Genomic DNA, 22,557 nt, shown 5'->3' on the forward strand with positions numbered 1-22,557 from the left:
TTTATATATTCACTGTGACCAATTATTTGATTTCTATAGTCATTTGTAGAGACTGAAGAGAATACTTGGCATCATCAGTTTCACATTTCATTACTCTGTGGCTTAAATAATCATCTTCTGCACAAATACAATATTTCTGCAACCCAATATAATCTTCCTGGAGCATTTTAAGTAAAGATATACTGTTAATATTGCCAGCTTCAGGTCATTAACACCCTACTAAACCATTCTGAGTTTAAATGAAGAAAATTGTTTTTCTGTCACTGCAAAGGAACAGCTATTTTTTTCCTGTAACCCATACCATTCTTGTGTGCAAACACAACATGTTCATAATTACAGCAATAGATGTCTATTTAAAAAGGTGTGAGAATAATGTTTACAAAGCTGGAAAAGCGAGAGTAAGTAATTTAGTACACTACATAATGATAACCAGAAAAATAGAATATGAAAATACACATTGTCTTTTATTAACTAACAGAATAAATAAGATAATGTCTGCAGGAGTGACTCACTGCAGGAGAGGCAGGAAGAGAAAAGAGAGAAGGCCCTTATGGCAGGAGGTGGCAATTTGGCAAGGTGAAGGCAGCATGGCTGTCTGCCAACAAGGGCTTAGATTGATCTCTCTTCTTTCTTTCAGCTTCTCCCTCCTGTTTTTCCTGTCCTGTTTATCATTTAGTTTAAGAAGGACAGCAGCAGGACCAGCCACCCCTGCATTTTTCTAGGGATTTAGTAGCAAGTCCCACGAGCTGTGTTGCTGCAAGAGTGTGTGCACACAGTGAAAACACCAAGCAGGGAACCAAGTTCTCTGGGCCAGTGAATCAGCTCTCCTCTGGCCACCCTGCCCCACCACACACCTGGGTGTTTGTGGTCACTGCAAGACTTCATTTAGAGTGTGCTATTCTGGGATAATCCATGCAGGAGGGATCACTGTGACTCAAACTGACAGCGGAGGCTGCAGGAAGGCTGACAGGCTGCTGTGCATCTGGGAGAGCTCACACACACAAGGGCCTCTCTAAACAAGGGCATGGGAGATGCAACGAGGATTTCCTCATACTGAAATTACTTCCAGAGTTTTTTACAACTTTTTGTTATTAGGATAAAATTCTCCTTTTAATAAAAAAATTGTGAGAATTCTCACAGAAAATAAACATCAAGAATTCCAAGTATTTAAGAAAAATGATAGCAGACCCTTACAATACAGTATGTATTAGATTACTAAACATGTTTGCTTTTAGCCAGAAAAACCCATATGACTAATTATGCCACAAATACTTCCTACACACTTTGTTTTCCAGAATACTGACTGAGGAAAATCCTGATAAAAGTAGTTTCATGGTTCCTCTTAAATATTTCCAGGATGAACATATACCCACTCAAACATTGTACATCTTCTTCATTCAAAAAATACTTTCATTCTAGTCTAGACATACCTTATGCAAGTTAAGGTGATGCTCAAACCCTTCTTTCTTGGCAAAAGCTTGTATAGGGCTTTCTAAAATAACATGGCAAAGGTACCTGATTTATTGAAAGGGTAACAAATTTATTGAAAAACAGTATCAATTTCCAGGGGAAATAACTCAGAAGCCAGAGTTCAGCTCAGTTTGTGTTGAGCACCCTCTAAGGTTGTCTTTTCTCAGATAGTGATTCCTATAATTATCTTAGGCAGACAAGAGAATTCCTTCTGACACACTGGTGATTCTTACTGATAGGCACAGCCATCGAATTACTAATTTGAGTACAGTTTAGATCTTTTCAAAATGTAGGAAACTCTTGTGATATAATGGACCTCAAATATAAAATTAATAAGACTCTTTAAACCTTTCTGGTTCTAGGTACTTGTTTACCTGGTATTGTTATTATTTCAGTGGGTTATTATGTCACTGAACTTGAATGTAGCATGCACAGGAGAAAAATGTAATCAGAGACTGAGAAACAGACATTGGACAAACATTAAATGCAGTCACAAGAATTCAGTCTGTATTTCATGTGGTCATTGTCCCAGTGATGTAACTGTCCCTTATCAGCAAGCGTTACTTCCCTACTTTTCACAATTTCTGATTGTTGTTCCTTGAGTAGTATATATTAAAATCAGCTGTCCTGCAAAGGACAAGAACAGATATTGTAACCATGCTGCTGAATAATTAAGATGGGAGCTGGGAGTTCCAGGAATAATATTGTCTTTGAAAGTTATGATGGGTGTCTGCTTGATGCATATCTCAGTAGATTTGAAGCTCCCTTTATGATTACATTTTTCTTTTTTCCTTTTGTCATGGACTGTCTCTAAGTTGGATCCTTTGCCCTTCCATTTTTGAAGCATTATGCTGTATAGTTTTTGCCACACTTTGATCCCTGAGCACATTGAATAACAAATTTTACAGAGGAAAGACATCTGAATGTTCTCACATCATTTTTCCCACAAACTGCAGTTATATTCAGAAAGTGGACTTTAAAAGCAGCATTGTGGGTTTCCATATGTACTGTGTCAAAATCTTTTGTTTCATGTGTATCAATGAAGAAACAAAGCCTTTTCTCTTAGCTAATCCTTTGTTTCAGCTTCCTCCCCACCTGTAGGTAAGTAGGAGTTTGTTCAGTCTAAGAGCACAGGGAATTCTGTCAGCCTGAATCCCCTTCCCCATGCTGAGATTTGTTAGGCACTATTAGCAAATGGCAAATAGTATTGAGTCATCACATAAGAAAAGAAAAAGGATGCTGGTTTCTCTATAGCCCTTATATTTTTAGCCACTTTTTAAACCCTGTATTCTTGCAATTCCTTAGTGTCTTTTACAATACTATCTCAGCCACTGGAGTGAAAACGAAACTAATTTAAGTTCTATTTATTCTTGACATGTATCTGAGTGCTAAGATGTTATTCACACATCCTAGACATATCAGTAGATAGAAATAGTGTAAAAAACCTTCTATCCACAAGTGGGTCCTTATGTACACACAGCTAATAGCTTTAGTGTACCTACACATAGAACTGTTCAGCCTAGGAATTCTTTTTCAAAAGGATAAAAGCCTCACTCCTTGCCAACTAATGTACAAAGTGTGCACAGAACCTTTCCAGGAGGGAAAGAGGGAAATAAAAGCACCTGTGCCATCAAACAGGTGACAGGTAAAAAGTATCAACACATGCAACATTTTCCTGTTTAAAGAAAATAGATTTCTTAGGTGAGAAGAGGTGGTGAAATGAAGATGTAAGAAAATGAGCTGGTGAAAGCAACAAATGGACATTGTAAAGGCATGGCTAGGAAAAAGAAGGAAGAAACAAAGATAAGGCTCATTGTGTAACTACAGATCATGACAGTGATACATAAACCTGTAGCTAGAACTCTTTAGAGGGAAGAAAAGCTTGTTTACTCATAGGGATGCAGAGGAAAACCTGATTATCTTTCTCTGATGCAATTTTGCAGTTTTACATTGTTTTGTTATGAATACCTATGTTGAAATCCTTAAGTAGTACATCAAAATCAGCTGCTGAACTGTAGGAAACTGGCAACAGAATAGGAATTAGGACAGCCAGTTCTAAAGAGCGATATGCTGCAATCAGACAGTGAATCTGAACTCAGAAAATTAATGAGATTCTGCCAGAAATACAAGGGGTTGCTCACAGACCCTTTCTTTGTAGCTGTCTTTATATGGACTGGTGGGGCAGCCCTGGGGGGACTGAGGCACATATGAGCTCGGTTTGGGCAGTGGCAGCTTTGGATGAGGGGCTGCCTTTGCAAAGCCTGACCCAGAAATCCCAGCTCAAAGCGAGACCAGCACTGGAGCCCAACAGGCACAGGGAGAGCTGCTCCATGGTACTGACCTGCATGACTTTGAATCCTTCACAAATATTTGAGGATTTCAGTGTCTGTGAGCCACAATTCTGGACCAATGACTAACTGGATCTCTGGATACAGGTCTTGCCTCATTCCAGATAAATGCTATTTGTGATTTTATTCCCACAAAGATTCCTGAGGAGGGATGTCTGTAACACTGTGGAGGAGAATAAAATAGAATCCCCTGAAAACCTGAAAGCAAATGAAATGCTGGATGGAAGCTCAGCCCAATCATTTCACTTACGGGTTCCCCTTAGACAAGATGGATTTGGCTGCTATTCCAAATGTTGTTGGAAAGGTTTATATAACAAGCAGCCATTCAAACAGTCAAATAACAGAGTAATTTTTATATTAATAGAGCAAGGAGTTAATTGTGCATCATATTAGTGGGTGATTTTGAAAAGTAGATGATGAGTCCTCTTTCTCTATTATTTCTCTAATAATGAAATTTTGGTTGTCCATCTGCTCTTTTTACCTTTGAGGAAGGGTTTAGTCCCAGCTTATTTTGTTGATGATAATTAGAGTTTCACGTCACTGACCATCTGGAACGGGAGATGTGAGCACTGGGAAGCTAACCAAACTTGCTATTAGCAGGAACTTTAAAAAAGCTTCTCTCCCAGAATAGAGGAAATCCCACATAAAATGTTTGTATGTTTGCTTAACAAAACTTCCTTTTCTTTCTCCTCCATGAGCTTTACTGTACAGACCAGTGTTATACTTAAAGGAAAAAATGCTGTTGAATTTCTGAAATGCTTCTTAAAGCCAAAATTTCAGTATGAAAATGAGCACTCTGAAGAGAACATTTTCAGGAAGTAGTTCTCTCTCCTCAATTTCTTTCACATTTCAGTATTTTATATCCCTTTTTCCAATATTAGTGCCATATTAAATTTTACTTAGGATCTAGTTAATATATGCTAAAGATCTTACTCTCTGTGCTGCTGGGTGTGTGTGAGCTGGGGTTCATTTCCCCCAGCAGCCCTCACAGAGCTGTGCTTTGCACTGCTGATAACCCAGGGGTGTTTTGGTGCAGCTGGGCAGTGCTGGCCCAGCAGCAGCCCTGTCTCTGCGGCATCCCAGTGGCAGGAGGTGGACAAAGACTTGGGAGAGGACACAGGCAGGACAGCTGACCCAAACTGACCAAAATGTTATTTTGTACCGTGTGATGTGCTCAGCAATAAAAGCTAAGAGAAAGGAGGAAAGGAAGGAGCAGATAAATGTTACTGCATTCATGTTCCACGTACGTGGCTGGGCATCACCCACCAATGGGAAGCAGAGAATAAAACTTTTGTTTTCCTTTGCTTTCGCACACGGTTTTGCTTCATTAATCTGCCTTTATCTTCACTCCTGAGCTTTTTCCATCTTATTTTCTTGCCCCCACCCCATCCTGCAGAGGAGGGAGTGATGGAGTGGCTGGGTAGGCACCTGTCACCAGCCAGGGCCAGCCCTCCACAGTTCTCTAATTGGCACTGGTTTGTCTATGCAATTTATTTGAACAGGCAGCCCTCAGTTGCAGACTGCTAAGCTAGAGTAGATTTCAGTGAGCAGCGTTGTGGAGATTGCCCTGAGGGATGTATGAAGACAGAGCTTAGCTCAAATCAGCTGGGAATGTCTGTACTTGTCAGACCCAATCAAACCAGAGTAGCTGCAGGTATCTCAGTCCACTTATACACAAACAGAGAGATAAGTTTTAAGTTCAGAATTAAGAGCACTGCTTGCAGTCCTTGCAAATCACAACTAAGAGGTAATTATTTAGCTACACTTTCCCTGAAAATTACCAAACTGGCATCAAAGCTTCTTCATTTCAAAGATTTCTATTGGGAACTCTTCAGAACTGAAGTACATCGTGGTACAAGTCAGCCTGGTTTTTGAGCTCTTCAGATGCTTTTTCTTGTCCAAATAACTTTTTTCTAGTGAATAAGACATATTTTTCCTGAGAGGAAGATAATTACATACAGAGTCTAATTCTACTTACAGAGACAACTCCCTTTTATATTAAAATGATAGTATTGGTATTATTTCCCTTGAAGTGTTCCAAAAGAAAGTTGATCTCATCCTCTGGATGAAATACTGTATGTAAGAGTCTATCTGGCTCTTGCCATAAATTAACATACATATCATGTCTCGTGGCAGAGAAGATAGAGGAAAGTGTATCTCAGAAAGGTGAGGGAGTCCTTTCTGCCATTTCATTTGCAAGGTAGCCACCAATTCCCATTCACTGCCCAAATCCTTCCCAGAAAATACAGTACTGGAGAGCACAGCTGTCTCCGAGAGACAGAGAGTTTGTCACTACAGGATACTCCATAAAAATGCTGCTGTTCCTTGGAGGTCAGGTTATGATTACAGGAACAAAGAACCCATTGCTATTGTGGGAGAATGGACTATTCCCAGTGGCTACCCAGGAACACTAGGAAAGACTGATGTCTCTTGTGATCCCTCTGTGAGCCACTCCAGCACCTCTGTGCTACAGTTCAGTTTGAATTTCTTCATTCTAACCTGTTCTAAACATTTATATATTTTTTACCAAAAATATCAGGCAAACTGCTTCCTCCTGCAAGCCTTGATCTTTTAAGGCTCAAATCCTAAAGCTACTGAGACTCTTAGAACTGACACAACTCTTCATGAAATTCTTTTGCGTGTGCATATGTGCACATCAAAATAATGCAAACGTTATCAAACACTCACTAGTTACATAATGCCCAAAAATTTTCATATCTTACAAAGGAAGAATTTAGAGGTACCTTTTGTAAACATTTTCATTAAATGTAATTTTTAAGTTTATTTTTTCCATACACAGAAACCCCCAGCTCTCCATACCCAAGACATCATTTCAGTGTGCATGTTTCACCTTTTTGGAGTAGAAACTTTAATGGTTTCAGGATATACTTCTGTCACTTGAGCAAAGAGAATAATTGATAACAGCAGCATCAGCTGCCTTCCTTCAGTGCCAGGCACAGCAGGAGTGACTGCAAACCTCTAGCTACTGCACTTCACAGCTACTTAAATGATGGGACTCAGCAAATTTCTATTCTTGGGATCTATTCCAATGGTAACAAAACTCCACTCTCTCCTTGTTTCCACTTGCTTTTGTATTGGCCTCAGTCTTTCTCTCCCTTGCCTTTGCACAAGACAATGGTCACCATCTCCATCTCACTCTGCCCGCTGCCCTGAACTGCGTGACCAGCTCCACCACTGCTGTGGCACTCACCAGTCCCTAGGTCACCCACCTGAGATAGAGGTAGATAGAGATAGATTATCTAGAGATAATCTAGGACTGTAAGCTCCAACCTCCTTCATACCCTAAAGTCGAGAGACCCTGACTTCATTCCTGGTGCAAGCACCTCTTCTCTATCCTTCTTATTATGTTGTGACAAACAGAGGAGGTAATGAGGACAAGAGGGGTGATGTGACAGTCACAGCACTGGGGACAGCAGCTGGCTGAGTCTGGGCATCAGCAATTGCAGAGGAAAAAGCCACACATTTAAGTTTTAGATGATACGTGCCCTAAAAAATGAGATCTTGGAAGATTTTTAGTTGATGAAGTTTATCAGATTTCCACTGAGATTTGTCAACTAAACATTTTGGAAGCCTTTAAAAATTTGCATAATTTTGTCACATTTTCACAAGGGTGAAAGATGTAGGAAACAGATGGATAATTTCCTCTTTCCTCCCCTCGGAAATGGCAAGTCTGAATTTCAAAGTGGTACAGTAAGAAAGCTTTGTAATTATGTGGTTGTAAGGTTTCTGTCCAAGATAAGCACAGAGGTAGTCTCTGTATAATGGCTCTGCAGAACGCCAATTTAAAGAGGGGGGGAAGAACGAGAGAGAAAAAAAATCTTCATGGAATTTCCAAATACAACGTGGCAATGTATTCTCAATAGTGACATTTTGGCAAAGTCACAAGCTGTGACAGAGACAGAAAACACTCAGGGCAGCCATTGTGCAAGTGGCCCTGAGAGAGCTCAGTGTGACAGAGCTGGTTGATTTCTACTGTGTTCAGGGCAATGGGACTTATGGACATTCCCTGTGAAGACCCGTGTACCAAGGAAAGACATCCACTCTTTTTATCAGTTTGCTCTTAATGCATTTAGAATGCTGATGTTCCCTAACTAACTGCTAATTATAATGATATACATATTCTGAATATAATGTGCATATGTGCATGTTATTTGGATTTCTAATAAAATTTCAGCACATTTTTGGGGAGACATAGTGATGCTAGAATTTGGATTTTGAAAAGGAAGGTTTAAATATGATTAAAACTTTGAACAAAGTAGTATCCCAACAATTGAATAAACCGATAATCACATTATTCCCTTAGTAATTTCTCCATTGCAAAATCTCACAAAAGTCATATAGTTCTTAGACTTTAAAGCGTTTTAGTTTTGTATCCCCACCCACTGAAAGTTTACTTTATTTTCCCTTAAAATAAATCAAACTGTTTTTCTTTCCACATTGTTCTACTGATCTGTAGCAAGCACAGCCAGAAGTGTTAGTGAGAGAAATGAGAATAATGGAGTGCCTAGCAGGCTGCTGTTCCTGCCTCAGACACACTGGGAGAAGGTTACAGCTAGATGAAAATATTCCTGAAGAAATATATCACCGTCCTGAACCATTTAACAGTGTACATCTTCTTTATTACAGTGTTTTTATTCTTAGAGAGTAAAGTGAAAGGTATTTCTAAACTCTCATTACAGGATGTTCACAGTTTTACATTTTATTTCCAGCATTAGCAGGACTTAGTCCATACCTTGGAGAGTGCTTTCAGTGAGCATTGTTAGAGTGAAGTGAATGCAAAAGTTTCTGAGGCAAGACTCCTATGTTCTAGTAATTATGAGGGTAATGAAGCTAGGCAGAATAATTTTCCTCTTATTAATAGCTGTGTTTAAGCCTCATAGAACTTCCTGTCTAGGGAAAGTATTTATTTTTAAACTAAGTGGTGGAAATTAATGTGTTATACTACATGTTTATCCGTAAATCAATGGAGTCTTTACAAAGCCAGAAAAAAAAAAAATTATCTGTTTGCCTGCCTGTCATTTCTGTGAGGTTTTTCACAGTGCATTGGATAGGCCAATAGCATATACCTTAATTTTAACAAAGGAAGATGTTCCTTAAGTCTTTCAGTCTTAGCACTGAGGAATAATTCACGATCAGCTGGCAGCTGTGCATCCAAAAGCCTTAGCATGTGTACTTACAAATAATTCATTCTTATCAAAGAAAAACCTCTCATCCAGTATGTTTGGTATTAGGTCACTTTGATCAAGTGATTTATATTTAGGAAATTGGGATGGGTAGGATTTTATTATCCAGATTATTTTCAAGATTCCCATTAACTTTTACATTTCCTTCAAGTAGCCTGTTTAAGTATCAAGGCTTACAGGTGACTTATCATTCAAAATTCCTGTACAAAGGATAAAGAAATACAGACTTCCAATTATTTTGAGTAAAATATCCCTAAAGATGGAAGTCAGAGAAACAGAATGAGTATTTGAGTGCACATTTGTGTGTGTTCTCTTGTTTTCTCTTCTTGCTGAAATCCTTAAGGATAAAAACAAGGTTTTGCTATTTTGATTGCCTTAGAATTTGGGACTGAAATTCTATCCACATCAACTTCTCTGCCTAAGTGGTGATTCCCTCTTTGTTTAATTTTACCATGAGTGAAGTTCAGTAATCTCCAGATTGCCAAGAGCTATTGGCAGGTGCTGTAATCAGCACTGACTTCACGCTTGAGCAAACCAATTCCCACAAGGTTCAGCAGCCCCACCTCTGCTCTCAGCAGCCCCAAGCTGCTGAGATGAACCTCCCAGGCTGTGGAGAGCCAGCTACAGTTTCAAAGCGCTACAGGCAGAGCAGCCTTTGCCATTCCAAGGCAAGGAGAAAAGGTACAAGACGGATTCAAAGCCACCTCTCAGCCCATCTGCCGCCCTGCCCGGGTCCCTGTCACGCTGCACAGGCTGCCCTCAACACCTCTCTGCTCGTGGGCTACTGCTCTTCTCAGAAATCCTATCTTTAAATATTTTTTCCCAAAAGAGACTTGCATGGACTATTTACCTTCCCAGCACAGTGGGTTTTTCCAGTGGATCACTGTTAGTACATGTACTGGGACTTGTTGGATTATGCTTTCTTTGGAGAGCACTGTCCAGTAATTTTGTTTTAATGTTCTAACATTAAAGGTCTAACAGGTTAAAGAACTTCAGGCTATAGAGTGATAAGGTAGTAAACAATAGGTAATATTGCAATTCTAAGATTTCTACCATGGCTGGAATTTATCTTTTTATAAGTTGTAAAAATGAAATGTTAGCATATTAGCAGAAAGGTAGAGGAGAGCTGGAGGCCCACCTTTCTCCTACAGGAATATTACTGCCACTCTCTATTCAAGGCTGACCAGCTTTCCTAGCAAGTGAAGTGCCTTTCCCTAAGGTGAAATTTCATTCTGTTTATTTGCTATATTTGAATCAGGAACAGAGACTTACAATTCAGAATATCCCTAAATCCCCATCCCCAGCTCCAGTATATTAAGAAAACAAAACATGCAACATATTTTGTTTCTGATGTTATTGCTGCCAACACTAGATCATACAATTCACATCTGGATTTATTTTAGACTTTCTCATAACAACAGCTGCATTTCTTGTCTTCAGTTGGATACATTTTTTAAAATTAAAATTGCCATGGCAACAGCTGCAGCCATTTATTATAAAGCAATAGAAGTGGAACTAATATTTGTGAGAAGAGCTTTGTTATCACGCAGGATAGCATTTCATTCAGACAATGCCTGAGTCATTTTTCCCTAGCTATTCCAATTTTTAAAGGAAAAATATAGAAAATATTTTCAATAATGAAATGTAGGCGGGATTGAACAGCTCAGGAGATTAAAAAGATTTTCTTCTTTAGATTACTGGCTCATCTCAAATCCAGATTAGCAAGAGGCAAAAACTATCAGCTGTTTGGTGGGCACATGGAAAAATCGATAGGGCTATGGAGCTCTGAAAATCCCATTCCCACAGCAGCTGTGCTCTAACTGCAGCACAGAAAGTGACAACTGAGAGCACAGGGTGTGTCTCCACTGGGGGAAAAAATGATGTGAGCCATCCTTGAGGAGTGCTAATGATGAATGCAAAGGAAAACTCCACAGGCAGCTTGCAGTGCTGGCACAGAACAGTTCCAGGTGAGCTGTCCTGCCCTTCACATCCCTTGCACTGTCACCTGAGAGAAGGGAACTGTTTTCCTGAGGAAAATGGGGCTAAAGAGGGATGTTAGGCACAACCTCAAGTTTAGGTTGTTCCAAGTCAGGACTGGGGTGGGGACATCTAATGTATGGTCTGGGCACATTAGAAATCACGTGGGCCATTTTGTTTGCATCTATTGACAATATTTCTTGGAGAATTAATTATTTTTGTTTAATCGCTCTAAGAATCTGGGTAGGTGATAGACAAATTGTACTCCAGATATTAAAAAGCTACATGAACTGTAGATTTTTCTCATTTAACCCCCTTCTGACTATGAAAGAATCTGTTTTGCATGCACTGGCTATACAAGGATGATATACCACATACCAAAGACCACATTTCTTCCTATTTGTTACACATTAGAGAGTCTTATGCAGAGTGAGGGAGAACACTGAAATAGAAAAAACTTTAAACATACTTTCCTTCTCCTTCCACTATAATTTTTGTGGGATGCTGTGTACCTTATCTTTATCAATTACATTCAGCATCAGGCTGCCCAGTGTCCTGCTCTGTTCAGAAGTTCCTAAAGAGGCTGAAGTTCAGTGAAGGCAGGAGACCAGGAGCTTCTTTCTTAATCTCTGACAGAAAAAATTCTGCAAGTGAAAAAGCTCAAGGCTGTTGATAGGCCAGAAGTTTGGCACAGCCAAATTGAAGAAATTTGGCACAGCCAAATCCTATGGCCAAAATCCCTATAGTACTGGCAGTGGATTGTCCAGCTGCTCCAGAGACTACCTGCATCCTCTAGCAGCACACTTAGCTGTGTCTAGGATGTAGTAATTTAAACACAAACAGTAGCACAAAAATCTCTTAAAAGACGAAGAGTACCTATACTTACTAAGCTCTAGGTTTGTTGCAAACATAGATTATTATATAGTCTGACTTCATTAGATTACTTCTGGGTCACAGACCATTTATTTCAGGGAGGTAACAGGAAAAACAAAAGAAAAAACAAAATTACACCTCATGCCTGAGAAAAATCTATGAAAGCATGTAATTAGTACATTATATTTTTATAATGAGATCTGGTAGAATATAAAACTGACATCTGGCAGAAATCACAAAGATAGTTTTCTTTCTCTTGCTTTCTCACTTAACCTTTGAATTCTTTGTGGCATATTCCCAGCAGCATGCTCCCAATTCTGTCCCTCCTCTTCAACACTCCTAGGAAAGCTTTACAGCCCTGTTACACTTCAAGCAGTGACGTGGGACAGCTGAGGCCTGGCAGAGCAGTGGTGAGAATGGGGTCCTTCCCTGTGCCACTGACAAGGGGAGAGGAGCAGCAGAGCACAGCCTGCTTTCCTCGAGGTGAGCGGGACTGGGCACTCAGAGCCTCTCCCTGCCTCTGGCAGTATTGAGCTGGGCACAGACAGGAATCTGCAATGTTCTCTCTGAAAAGACACGGGGTGCACCACTCTTGAACACATCAGATTTTCATAAGGAGAGGTTACAGAAGAAAAAAGACATTTGAACATTAAACAAGAGCCTGCTGTATATGTTCTTCCATTGATCAGCTAAGCAATGTGCTCTTACCCCTCACTCCTCTGTCCACATTCATTCAAGGGGATTTCAGAGAAGATTACAGAGTATTGTAGTACTGTTTAACCAGCTAAATCTCAGGGACAAGTTGGTTTAAAGCCTGGAGGAGGGTGAGGTGAGTAGGACTATGCATTTGTGAAGGATAAGAAGCAGCTGTTACTACAAAGGAAATGCTGCTATTCATCCCTGGGTATCTCACAGTGCTCACAGGTCTAGTGGGTTCTCCTGCAGTGTTATGAGGATGAGTCAAAGCCTAAATGAAGGGAATACTGTCTGGCATAAACTATACATCCTTTTCTGTTGTTTTAGTCTTCAGCTGCTCCTGAACAAAATCATGGGCTATGTGATTAGAAGAAAATTACTATTTAATAAAGATTTAGTGGAAATTATTTCCACTCAATCTCTGCTAGTTGTCCATAAGAACAAAGGATTTTTCATGACTAACCAAGCTGCTTAAAACCTTCCTTAAAGAGTTTGGGTCATATCCTGCTTTTTTTGTAAGACCAGTGCACATCCATAGCAACTGCACTGAATCAGTGGAGTTACTTCAGATACTCATCACTGTAAGGGTAATTTGAGGCAGTTTCTCCTCTGGAGCAGGATGACAGTAAATCACAGTGATTTCCTGGTAATCTGCTGCAGAGTTCTAACACTCTGCTCCGCGCAGGAACCATCATCCCACATCATTTTGTCAACAGGCAGGTAGGGTTCAACTGACATAGAAAAATGGAAAATTTGTTTGCAGGAACGAAGTCACTGTGAAAGACTGGGGTAGTTGGAAGGCTTTGTTACCTCATCCTTGAGTCATCCCAAAAATTTTAGTAGAAAATGGTGGGGGGGTTAATTAAGACTACCCATTCTTCCAGTCATCACCTTCCCTACCCCTTATGGACACATCAGTCAGTGTCTTGTGAACATGCTCTGCTGTTTTATTCTTTGCACACTGCTTGTTGAGTAAATGAAGTCCCATAGTATCACATTCTGCCACTGAGGTGTGGATTGAATTAGGCCTCCAGGAGCACATTAAACTCTTGCTTATGCTCAAACACTTGCAATTGCACATTAATTCTGGTTTTGGATTTCAAGAGAGATACATCATTTTCACAGAAAATCCTTATTCCAGGGTCTCATCACCGTGCACTAATGGGAAGAACTGTCACATAAAGGGAAGGTTGTGTAAATCTTTCTGATAAATATTTTTCAGCTCTTTAAGTAACTTTGGAGATGAGTGGCTCACAAGTAAAAAATTGAAAGATAACACAAACATGGATAATGAAGAAGAATGTCAATCTAGTAGTGCAAGAGCTGGGAGTGGACAATAGCTCCCAAATCAGGTGTCAGGGGTAGGGAGGAAAAAGATTGCCCAGGCTCATGAACCAACATTAGCAAGAGTCTTAACATATACAGCACATCTAACTCCCCTTATGGCACAATTAGCATCATGCAGCAGATTTGGTTCAAATAATATAGAGAACTTTTTCACTTTTCCTTCCAGATATTGACTGAGGAATTTTAACTTGTTCATTATTTCTTGTTAACTCAGAGGGTTGATGGGTTGTGACATTTACAGTAATGTTTTTGTTGCACAATAAAACATATTTTTTACAGTACTGTTCTCCCTTGTTCTATTTTGCATAAACATAAGTGATTACAGAGAGATGCCAGGCAGAGGGAAGTCCAGCTGTTTGTATTAGTACAATAAATATATTTATCTCTTCCTTGGTGTCTGGTTCTTTGTTTCTACTTTCTTAGCACTAACTATGTGCATCTTCCCAGTTGCTGAAGCCACTGAAAGCTCCCTGACTGGGAGGGTAGACTGAGCTGCTCTGGACAGACACAAGCCTTTCCTTTTCATTCAAGGTTTAAAAAGAATGGAAATTAAGCAATGAGTTGGATTACAGTTCTGATAGCCAAATGAGAAAGGATCATATTTGCAGGCACAGAAATGTGTAAATTATGTGCCTTTGGATATGATCAGCTCATAAGTAAGAACAGTCAGAGAGATAACGCAGAATGCAGCACATGCTGTCACAGACAGCCCACTATCAGCCATCTGTTTTCTGCTGATGTGCTTCATTCCTCTCAAAGATATGGGACAGGAAAGAGTTGTCACTGTGACTGTGATATTTCCAAATAGATTTATGAAAATTAGGCATTTAGAAGCAATAGCAATCATTTGAGAATGAAATATTCCTACGCCAAGCCTCAGAGATATGTGAACAAATTTTACTGTTAAAGCCTTAATTTTCTTCTACACAGATTTTAAGCCCATGTTGCTGCTCATCAGAATTTCTTTCTGTCAAAGATAAAACCAGGTTAGAACAAAGTAATGAGAAGCTAAGATACTTGTACAGATGACAGTGCACATCATTTCTCAGGTGCACTGGGCAGAGAAGCTCCACACCAGATCAGAGATGATGTTAGACTTGAAATTGCTCTGCCTGCAGGCCCATTAGGTCCTAAATCCTTGTCACAACTATCATCTCACATCTCCTTTCTACAGTCAGAGTGACTGCAGCCCTGCAGGGAGCAAGCTCTGAGCAGGCTCCGAAGGATGCAGGGTGGCCAGCACCTCTGGCAGCAGGGACTGGCACAGTTGTCCCTGGGCACCAGGGAAGCTGAGTTCAACCCCATCCAGCTGGGTGAGATACCAGGTCCTTTTGTGGCCCAGGTGGTGGAATTTGAGGGCAAGAATGGGATCACCAGGATAGATGACTTCCAAGGTTCCCAGAGGAGGTAGAGCAGACTTTCTAAGGATAATGGGTTTGGAGACAGAAAAGGAGAGAGGATGACAGTTTTTCTGCAGTCCCTGATGTTTGGGGCTAGATGACAACTAAGATCTGCATTAGGGAAAGTCTACCTGGAACAGAACAAACTATTTGTTGTTTTCTCTGACAAACTGCTGCTGCTGTGTGTCAGCTCAGGCTTGGACACAGAAGAGAACTGAAAATAGTTACCAGTGTAAAAGCAATAAAAGCTCATGTACAACAACAGTTAAGTGTTAGCTTGGTTTAAAGTAATCAAGATAAAATGTCCTCTAGTATTTTAGAAATTCTGGAAAAGCCTACAAAGGAGCAAAGTAAGGTCAGAAAATAGAGGAAGAAAATAAGCCATGACACAGAGAAAAAGAAACAGAATGTAAGCCCAGATAGAAAATAGTTTCTATAAACAACTGCTAGACCTTTTTCTAGAATTAAAAACAATAATAGGAGTACTAATACTAGCAGTGATGAAGCCAGGCTATAAGTGGAATAAAAGGCATGATCTGCTGTATTGCCAAGAAGAATAAAATTTTGGGTATCCATAATGAAGTTTCAAACACTGGCCACTTGGGCAGTAATCCAACTACCAGTCCCTCTTTTTTTTCCCTTCCTTTTCTGTTTTAGCTGTTATATAAAGGTCTCTATAAATAGAAAGCTTAATATCTATATTTCTGCAAAATCTCTTCTTCAGGAACCTTAAATATCTAAAAATTTGCCAATATTGTCAGGAGTAAATTCCACAGAGACAGATTTGTTTATACAGAGAGAGGTACAAAAGACTCCTCTGTGTTCTTTCAATGTACTGATCACTGTTTTAACACATCTAAAAAATGCACTTGTTTGCTGTTTGAAATTTTTATCTAGAAGATCTCTGCATATTTGTTTCAAAACTGTTGAAATTGGCTGCCTCTGCTAGTCCTTAAGCCTTCCTGCTCTGGTGTGTCTTTGCTTTGCCTTAACCACCTGCAAACCTTCCCTGCTTCATGTTGCTTTTACTGGCTTGGCACGATCACATCCCAAACCTCCCCAGTTGTTTTTACCTTTATAGTTCCTCTGCTTGTTCCTCCTGTGGGAGGAGATCTTTTGTGAAAAAGCCTAAGCCAGCTTGCCAAGAGGAGGTGTGGGTGTCTGGTGCCATGCATGGACTTTCACATCTGGCTTCTAGTTCAAACACATATTGGGGGTAAATTACAGCTCTCATGTTTTGGCTTCCTTCCAACACATTTAGGAAAACTATATAGCCAAAAAGTTGTGTGGGAACAGAAACTGTTTGATTCCATCCACTTCTCTGAAATATCCAAGTTTTCTAACATGCTGTAGTGACCCACCTTTTTCCACACAATTATAATTTCAGGAAAAATAACCTTCTTTCCTTCTTAAAAACAACCTTGAACTCTAGAATACTTTTTTTTTTTTCTGGCCTGTTTTATTTTTCTTAATTAGCAGCTGATGAAATCACCATGTAGTTCTATAATTATTTATCACCTGAGGGAGATCCCAGTTTATTCAATGAAGGTATTTTAGGGAACATCTGACCTTCCTGTATTTTCAGGTATTTTTTCTTTTCTCACACTGTTCCCGATTCTCTTCTGTGCAGTACTGCATGGCACGTGGTGAAGGGCAAGGAGGAAGAAGGGCACTTGGCTAAAGGAAGCCCTGTGGCTTACAAGTGGAAAGAAATGTTCCTCTCCAGAGCTGTTTATTTTCATGTTGGTCAAACAGACAGGACAAAGACAGGAATAAACCAGTCTGTTTGCTGGTTATCTCTAATAACTGACTCCACATAATTCTATTAGAAATATTCTGCTGTTTGCACACACTTTGCTTCTGATTCTTGAGTGTATTTTCTTCAGCATAATGCATTTTTCTAAAATTCATCTGATACAGGTGTTGCTTCACTTTGGCTTATATAAAAACAAAGAATCTTTATGCTGTTCTGCTAGTTAAGGCTGATTAGCATCTATTTATTTGATGCTGCCACATTAGCCCTTTGCACATCAGGTTTGGACAGAAACAAAAGTAGGATACAAGATTTAACCTCAACAACAGATTTTTCCTGAAAAAAAAATTACATGAATTATGGAAAATCTTTGCTGCAATGCTAAGTGTTTTCTGTTTTATTTCTTTCTTTCCAAGGAAAATACATTGTGCTGTACTCCCAGGCTGGGAAAACTCACAGGAAGAAAGAGATCTTATGAATAACTGAAGATGTAAAAAGTAATCAATTAAGATATAACTGGAAATGTGACTGGATGCTTTCTATTGCAAAGCCCTTCTCTAATGCAGACCTTTAGTATTAGATCCCTATAAAGTGTGTAAAATGAAAGTGTTTGTCATGCTGAGCTTTCATCCTAAAGTGATCTGAGTAGATAAGAGGAGGGAAGTGGAATGCTTAGCGTGGTACAGCTGACACAAACTGTTAATCCTTCTATCTGCTGCAAGAAAAACTACCACCCCAACTTGCCATATATTGCATAAATAAATATTGCCTGTGCTTCCTTTTTTGAAAGCTGTGAAAGCACTTGAGCCTGTCCAATGTTGTTGGCTCAAGGAAACACAGAAAAACTTGAAATAAAGAGATCTGTTAAATGGCTGTCTAATACAGAAAGTGCTGGCTAATCCTTAGGAACCCAGCCAGGAGGTGAAGTGTTATTCCTGACTCCAACCAGAAGGAGAGGCAGAGGCTACCAAACTCACACAAGACAGACAGTAAGGACTGGGCCAGGTGTCTGTGAAACACACATATTGAGTATTCAGTGAGGAGCCAACAAAAATCTCTCATTCCTATCCCTGCACTCTTTCTCATTCAGGCTGGCAGATAAAGCAGGCCTTTGCCATTAATCTGCTCATTTATCAGTCTCTGAAACACTTTTCTGCTGCATTTACTTTGAGGACTCCCTTAATCCACCTCTGATACAAATTTACAGAAATAAACCCTTTTTTTTTCCCTTAAACTCGTTCAGCGTTTATAAAGCCTCTAAAACCTAAAAACAGTTTGAAATTTAGTATCAAACCCACACTGCTTATTAATGAACTGAAATCATCCCCTTTGTACAGAGAGCACAGAGAGCAGATAGCAGAGAGGGCAAGTCATGGCAGCAGGCCTATTGAATTGCTCTCCAAGGAAAAGCAAGAAGAGTAGAGGCACTATCATTTTAATTATGGTTCTCTCCAGTATTAGACTTTGCAATTGTGTTTTTAGGTCAAATAATTGGTTTGGCAGGAAGTAGTGGAATAAACAGGATAAAATCCTGTTCTGTTAAATTACATCTTATATAGAAAATCTCAGGTAAATTTCTGTGCATTTTGGATGCTTGAAAGGATTAAAAGTTAGTGCTAAAAAGAAACATATCCAGAAAAATAAATAGCTCTAGTAGAGAGTAATGTGAAATGAAAAATAGAAGTACATATTCTTTGAGCTGCAGGGAAACAGGAGTTCTGGAAAGATTTAGACCAGAAACCACAGTAGTATAATGAGCATATGCTATGTTATGGTTCTTTTAAAGTATCATGGGGGGCACACTGAATAGAAAAACTTTTCAGTGAGAGTGAGTCACTTCATATTTGTTCCTGAAATAACTACATTAAGAATAGGGTGCTTTCTTCTAGTTTTCTTCATCCCTGAAATCTGTTAGTAGATTGGAGAGCAAACTGTAACCTTAACCAGTCTTAATAAAGCCAACTTTGCAAGCCTATCATGGTCAGAGCCCATCATTCTAACAGAACTATTTTCCTTGATTTTAGGACCTCTCTAAATTCACCGCTCAATGCAGGCCAGAGCACCAGTGGCACAAAAGATCATTTCCTGATTTTTAATCCACTAAGCAAACCAGAGCAGCAGCTGCAGTCTTTGTACTTGGCTGGGACAAACATCAAAGAACCAAGGGGCTGCTTTGCTCTCAAGACACACCTACAAGTTTCTAGACAAGAGAAACAAAGAATTACAACTCATCCCCTGGTCTAAGAAAGCCACAGCTGAAAAAGGACAGAAAATTGAGATAGCAGCATGTTGCTGATCACCAGTTCCTCTGCTGCCAGTGTTTTGTGTCCTTTTATCAACAGCACCTTCCACTAGAAATCATCTCACTGATTTGCTGGTGGTGCTAATCAGCATAACTGGAGATCACAGATTTTAGTGCTTAGTTAATTCTGTTGTAGTACATGAGCACTCCCCCCTCATTTTTGTGGTGCTCCACCATATGCCTTGAGAATCTTTGTGCCATTTCTGCAGACTGAAAGCATGAGAACTGTTGTCACATCTTCATGTTATTTCAATGCATCTGTTTAGAAAATCCTTTATGCAGAACTTCAACCCTAAGCCTTATTTCCAAATTAAAAACATCAGACTGCAAGGATCACATTCTTAATATCCAAAAGCTTTAAATATTCACAACTTTTTAAAAATTCTAAAATTTCAGTTCTTAAAATACCAATCATCTTCCAGCAATCCAAGGCACATTCTGGAATCCAAAGCCAAGCTCAGCACATTTTCTTTGACAAGGATCATAAAAGTACTCAAAACAGTACTCAAAGCAACAGAACACAAAGATGTAAAATGTTTCTTAATTAGTTTGTGAGGCTTAGAGCTATTTTGTATCTGTTCAATATAACATCTCAACAAGAAAAAGAACATGCATACAGGGAGTTTCTGCTGTTCTGGGTAATAACTGACTGCTGGCAAATAACTCTGAGACACTCAAACAATTATTTAGTGCACAGCTCCTTTGCTTTGGTGGATTCCTTTCCCATCCCAAAATACTTGTGGTTGTTGCACTCAGGGCTGGGAAACAGGAGATGACCTTGGACAAGGGCAGCAGTTTCTTTCTGTGGGACAACATTCATTCTGTCCACAAGTTTCCTATTGCAGAGCTCTTGCCACAGCTCCAGCCCTGGTTATGAAGGGTTACACCAAGAAGGAAAATGCTCGGTGGTTTGTGGCAAAATTGCTGCTGCATGTGTGGTACCTGCTGTGATTTGTGTCACCCATTTGAGCCTCAGCCATAAAGCTGCACTTTTTATCAAGGATATTTGCGAATATGTAACTGCTCTGAGGACATATGGCCAATAAATAATTCAAAGTTATCTATCTTCCCTGAAGTTTTCTTATCCACCTACAACCTTTTAATGTTTTGTTGGCCTGGAAACAATATTGTTTATGGCACTTCTAGTATAAAAGTGTTGCTGACTGGCAGTAGACTATTTCCAGTGTGATACCTTGAGAACAAATTGGTTCTCCCCAGTCTCCATCTGCTTTGCTCTCATCTGCTATTAGCCCAGAGAAGTCTTGTTTTACATTTTGAGTGCCTAAAACTTTTCATTTGCAATTATTGATTCAAAAATTGTTACAATGTGATTGAATTTGTTGTTCCTTTTTCTCTCCCTCTCCCCCACCCCTTTGTTTTCTTTTCAGCTCAATATCCATTTACAGTCCTAAGGAGAATCCTAATGCTTTTGATGCTGCTGCATTCTTCCAGTCAGTGGGAAATTTTCTGGGGATCTTTGCTGGATCATTTGCCATGGGATCCTCTTATGCTGTTGTCACAGCTTTAATATCCTTTATGGTTTGTTTTCAGGGAGCAAATCTATATCTATTGGAAAAAATATGCAATATCTGAGAGTGACCATCTTTAGTTTGAGCCTGCAGCTTTTCTCTCCAGGCTCAAAGTGTTTGTAAGGAAACATATAAATCATGAATTGACAGGAAATGTCATTTGTCAGAATCTACAAATTTCTTTATTTACATTTATCATTAGGCAGGACTCTGGCCTTTATCATTCTATTTGCAAATAATTGTATTTTAAGGAAAGTGTTTTGAAGTATATTGAGTCTCAAACATGTATTCATTAAGAACAGCAACTGATTTATGAACTCCAGGCTAGCAGCAGTTATACAAAGATACAAGGGAAACACTACAACGTGTCCGTGTGACCAACAAGCTCATCAGTTTAACTAAGCTGAAAATTAAAGGTCTTTCTGTTGCCCTGCATTTTTTCTTGTGTTTTGCAGTTCATAAAATGCTACTGTAGAAAGATCAGTGATTTTTATCTTTCTTGCATTCACACAAAAGTAAACAAATGCCAGTTTTTTATAAAACTGGACAAAATTACTTCCTTTTCCTTTTTTCTAGGAAAAAGGATATCAAATGCAACCAACTAGGTATTAATTCAAACTCCACAAAAGTACTTAAAATATCTGACTTTAAAATCTGTTCTGGATTTTCCTCCTTGAGATAAGTTAGAAGCTGTGCTGTTCTTCCCAAATTCTATATGTGTAGATGAGTATGGTGGGGGAGCTTGTTTTCTTTCTTTCATCCTTTCTCAGATTCAGAGTAATTTTAGCTTACAGACCAGTTGGGTTTTTGTTTTTCCTTAGTAATCTTTTAGCACTTGACAAAATTCACAAAGCTGTGTGAGTTTCCTATGTTGGAGACAGGTCTGTTTTTCCTCCTATCCTGGAGTGCCTTCTTATCAGCAGAAGCCGCTGGGCTTACAGGTAAGTATTGCATTTAATGAAATAAAAGCAATTTTATAATATGCCTCTAGTGTGGGTTAAATGAATGGCTTATTTTAGGCATGACATCATATATAAAGCTCCTCAAAGCCTGTTGCTATATTGGAGATTGTTTCATCTTTAAGAACGATTCTGTAATGACATTGAATAGTTCTTGCAGACAAAGACATAACAGATCAGACTCAAGCTCTCAGTCTTTCTTCCCTGCATTATCCCATGCCTATTAATCCCCCTATTTTCTGGCCAGCTATGGGACCAAAGACAGTAAGTGCCAGGAAGGAGGTAGGCAGTGCCTTGTGATTACCAGCCTGTGTGCTCCTCTGCACACACTCCATATCCCAGGCCCTTCTTGTTTTTCTCAATTATCAATAATTGAGACCAATTATCAATAGCAAACCAAGAACAGAGCCAGTGGTATGTATCCACCTTTATACATACAAAAAAATAGTCATCTTGTTCAGTGCACTAACAGGTACATTTTGGCACAGCCAGGTCCCACTGACAGGGAGAAAGATGTGTGATCCGATTGTTTTTTCATTAATGCCAGGAAAAGAATTGTACAATCACAGTCAATTATGTACCAGGGCCTCCATTAAAGTGCACACAGAAGTTTAGGCAAAATTTCTAAATGGATATAGTTTGCCTCCACAGCAATCTATTGTATTGTGTGATTCAAAAGAACAAAGTTTCTATGACCTT

At 39.4% G+C, this 22,557-nt stretch overlaps 1 protein-coding gene and 1 long non-coding RNA gene across 2 annotated transcripts in view; one reads left to right on the forward strand and one right to left on the reverse strand.

The window, feature by feature from the left end:
- SLC9A9 (solute carrier family 9 member A9) overlaps positions 1 to 22,557 on the forward strand; it is a 176,530-nt gene that overhangs the window by 49,426 nt on the left and 104,547 nt on the right. Inside the window, exons 7-8 of the mRNA XM_064385801.1 lie at positions 20,759 to 20,897; positions 21,735 to 21,840. Coding sequence (XP_064241871.1) covers positions 20,759 to 20,897; positions 21,735 to 21,840 — 245 coding nt within the window. The remainder of the gene's footprint in view (positions 1 to 20,758; positions 20,898 to 21,734; positions 21,841 to 22,557) is intronic.
- LOC135278914 (uncharacterized) overlaps positions 1 to 22,557 on the reverse strand; it is a 63,314-nt gene that overhangs the window by 27,383 nt on the left and 13,374 nt on the right. The gene's annotated exons all lie outside the window — the stretch shown is intronic.

The sequence above is a fragment of the Passer domesticus genome, chromosome 11 (assembly GCF_036417665.1).
Source record: "Passer domesticus isolate bPasDom1 chromosome 11, bPasDom1.hap1, whole genome shotgun sequence".
NCBI classification, from domain to species: domain Eukaryota; kingdom Metazoa; phylum Chordata; class Aves; order Passeriformes; family Passeridae; genus Passer; species Passer domesticus.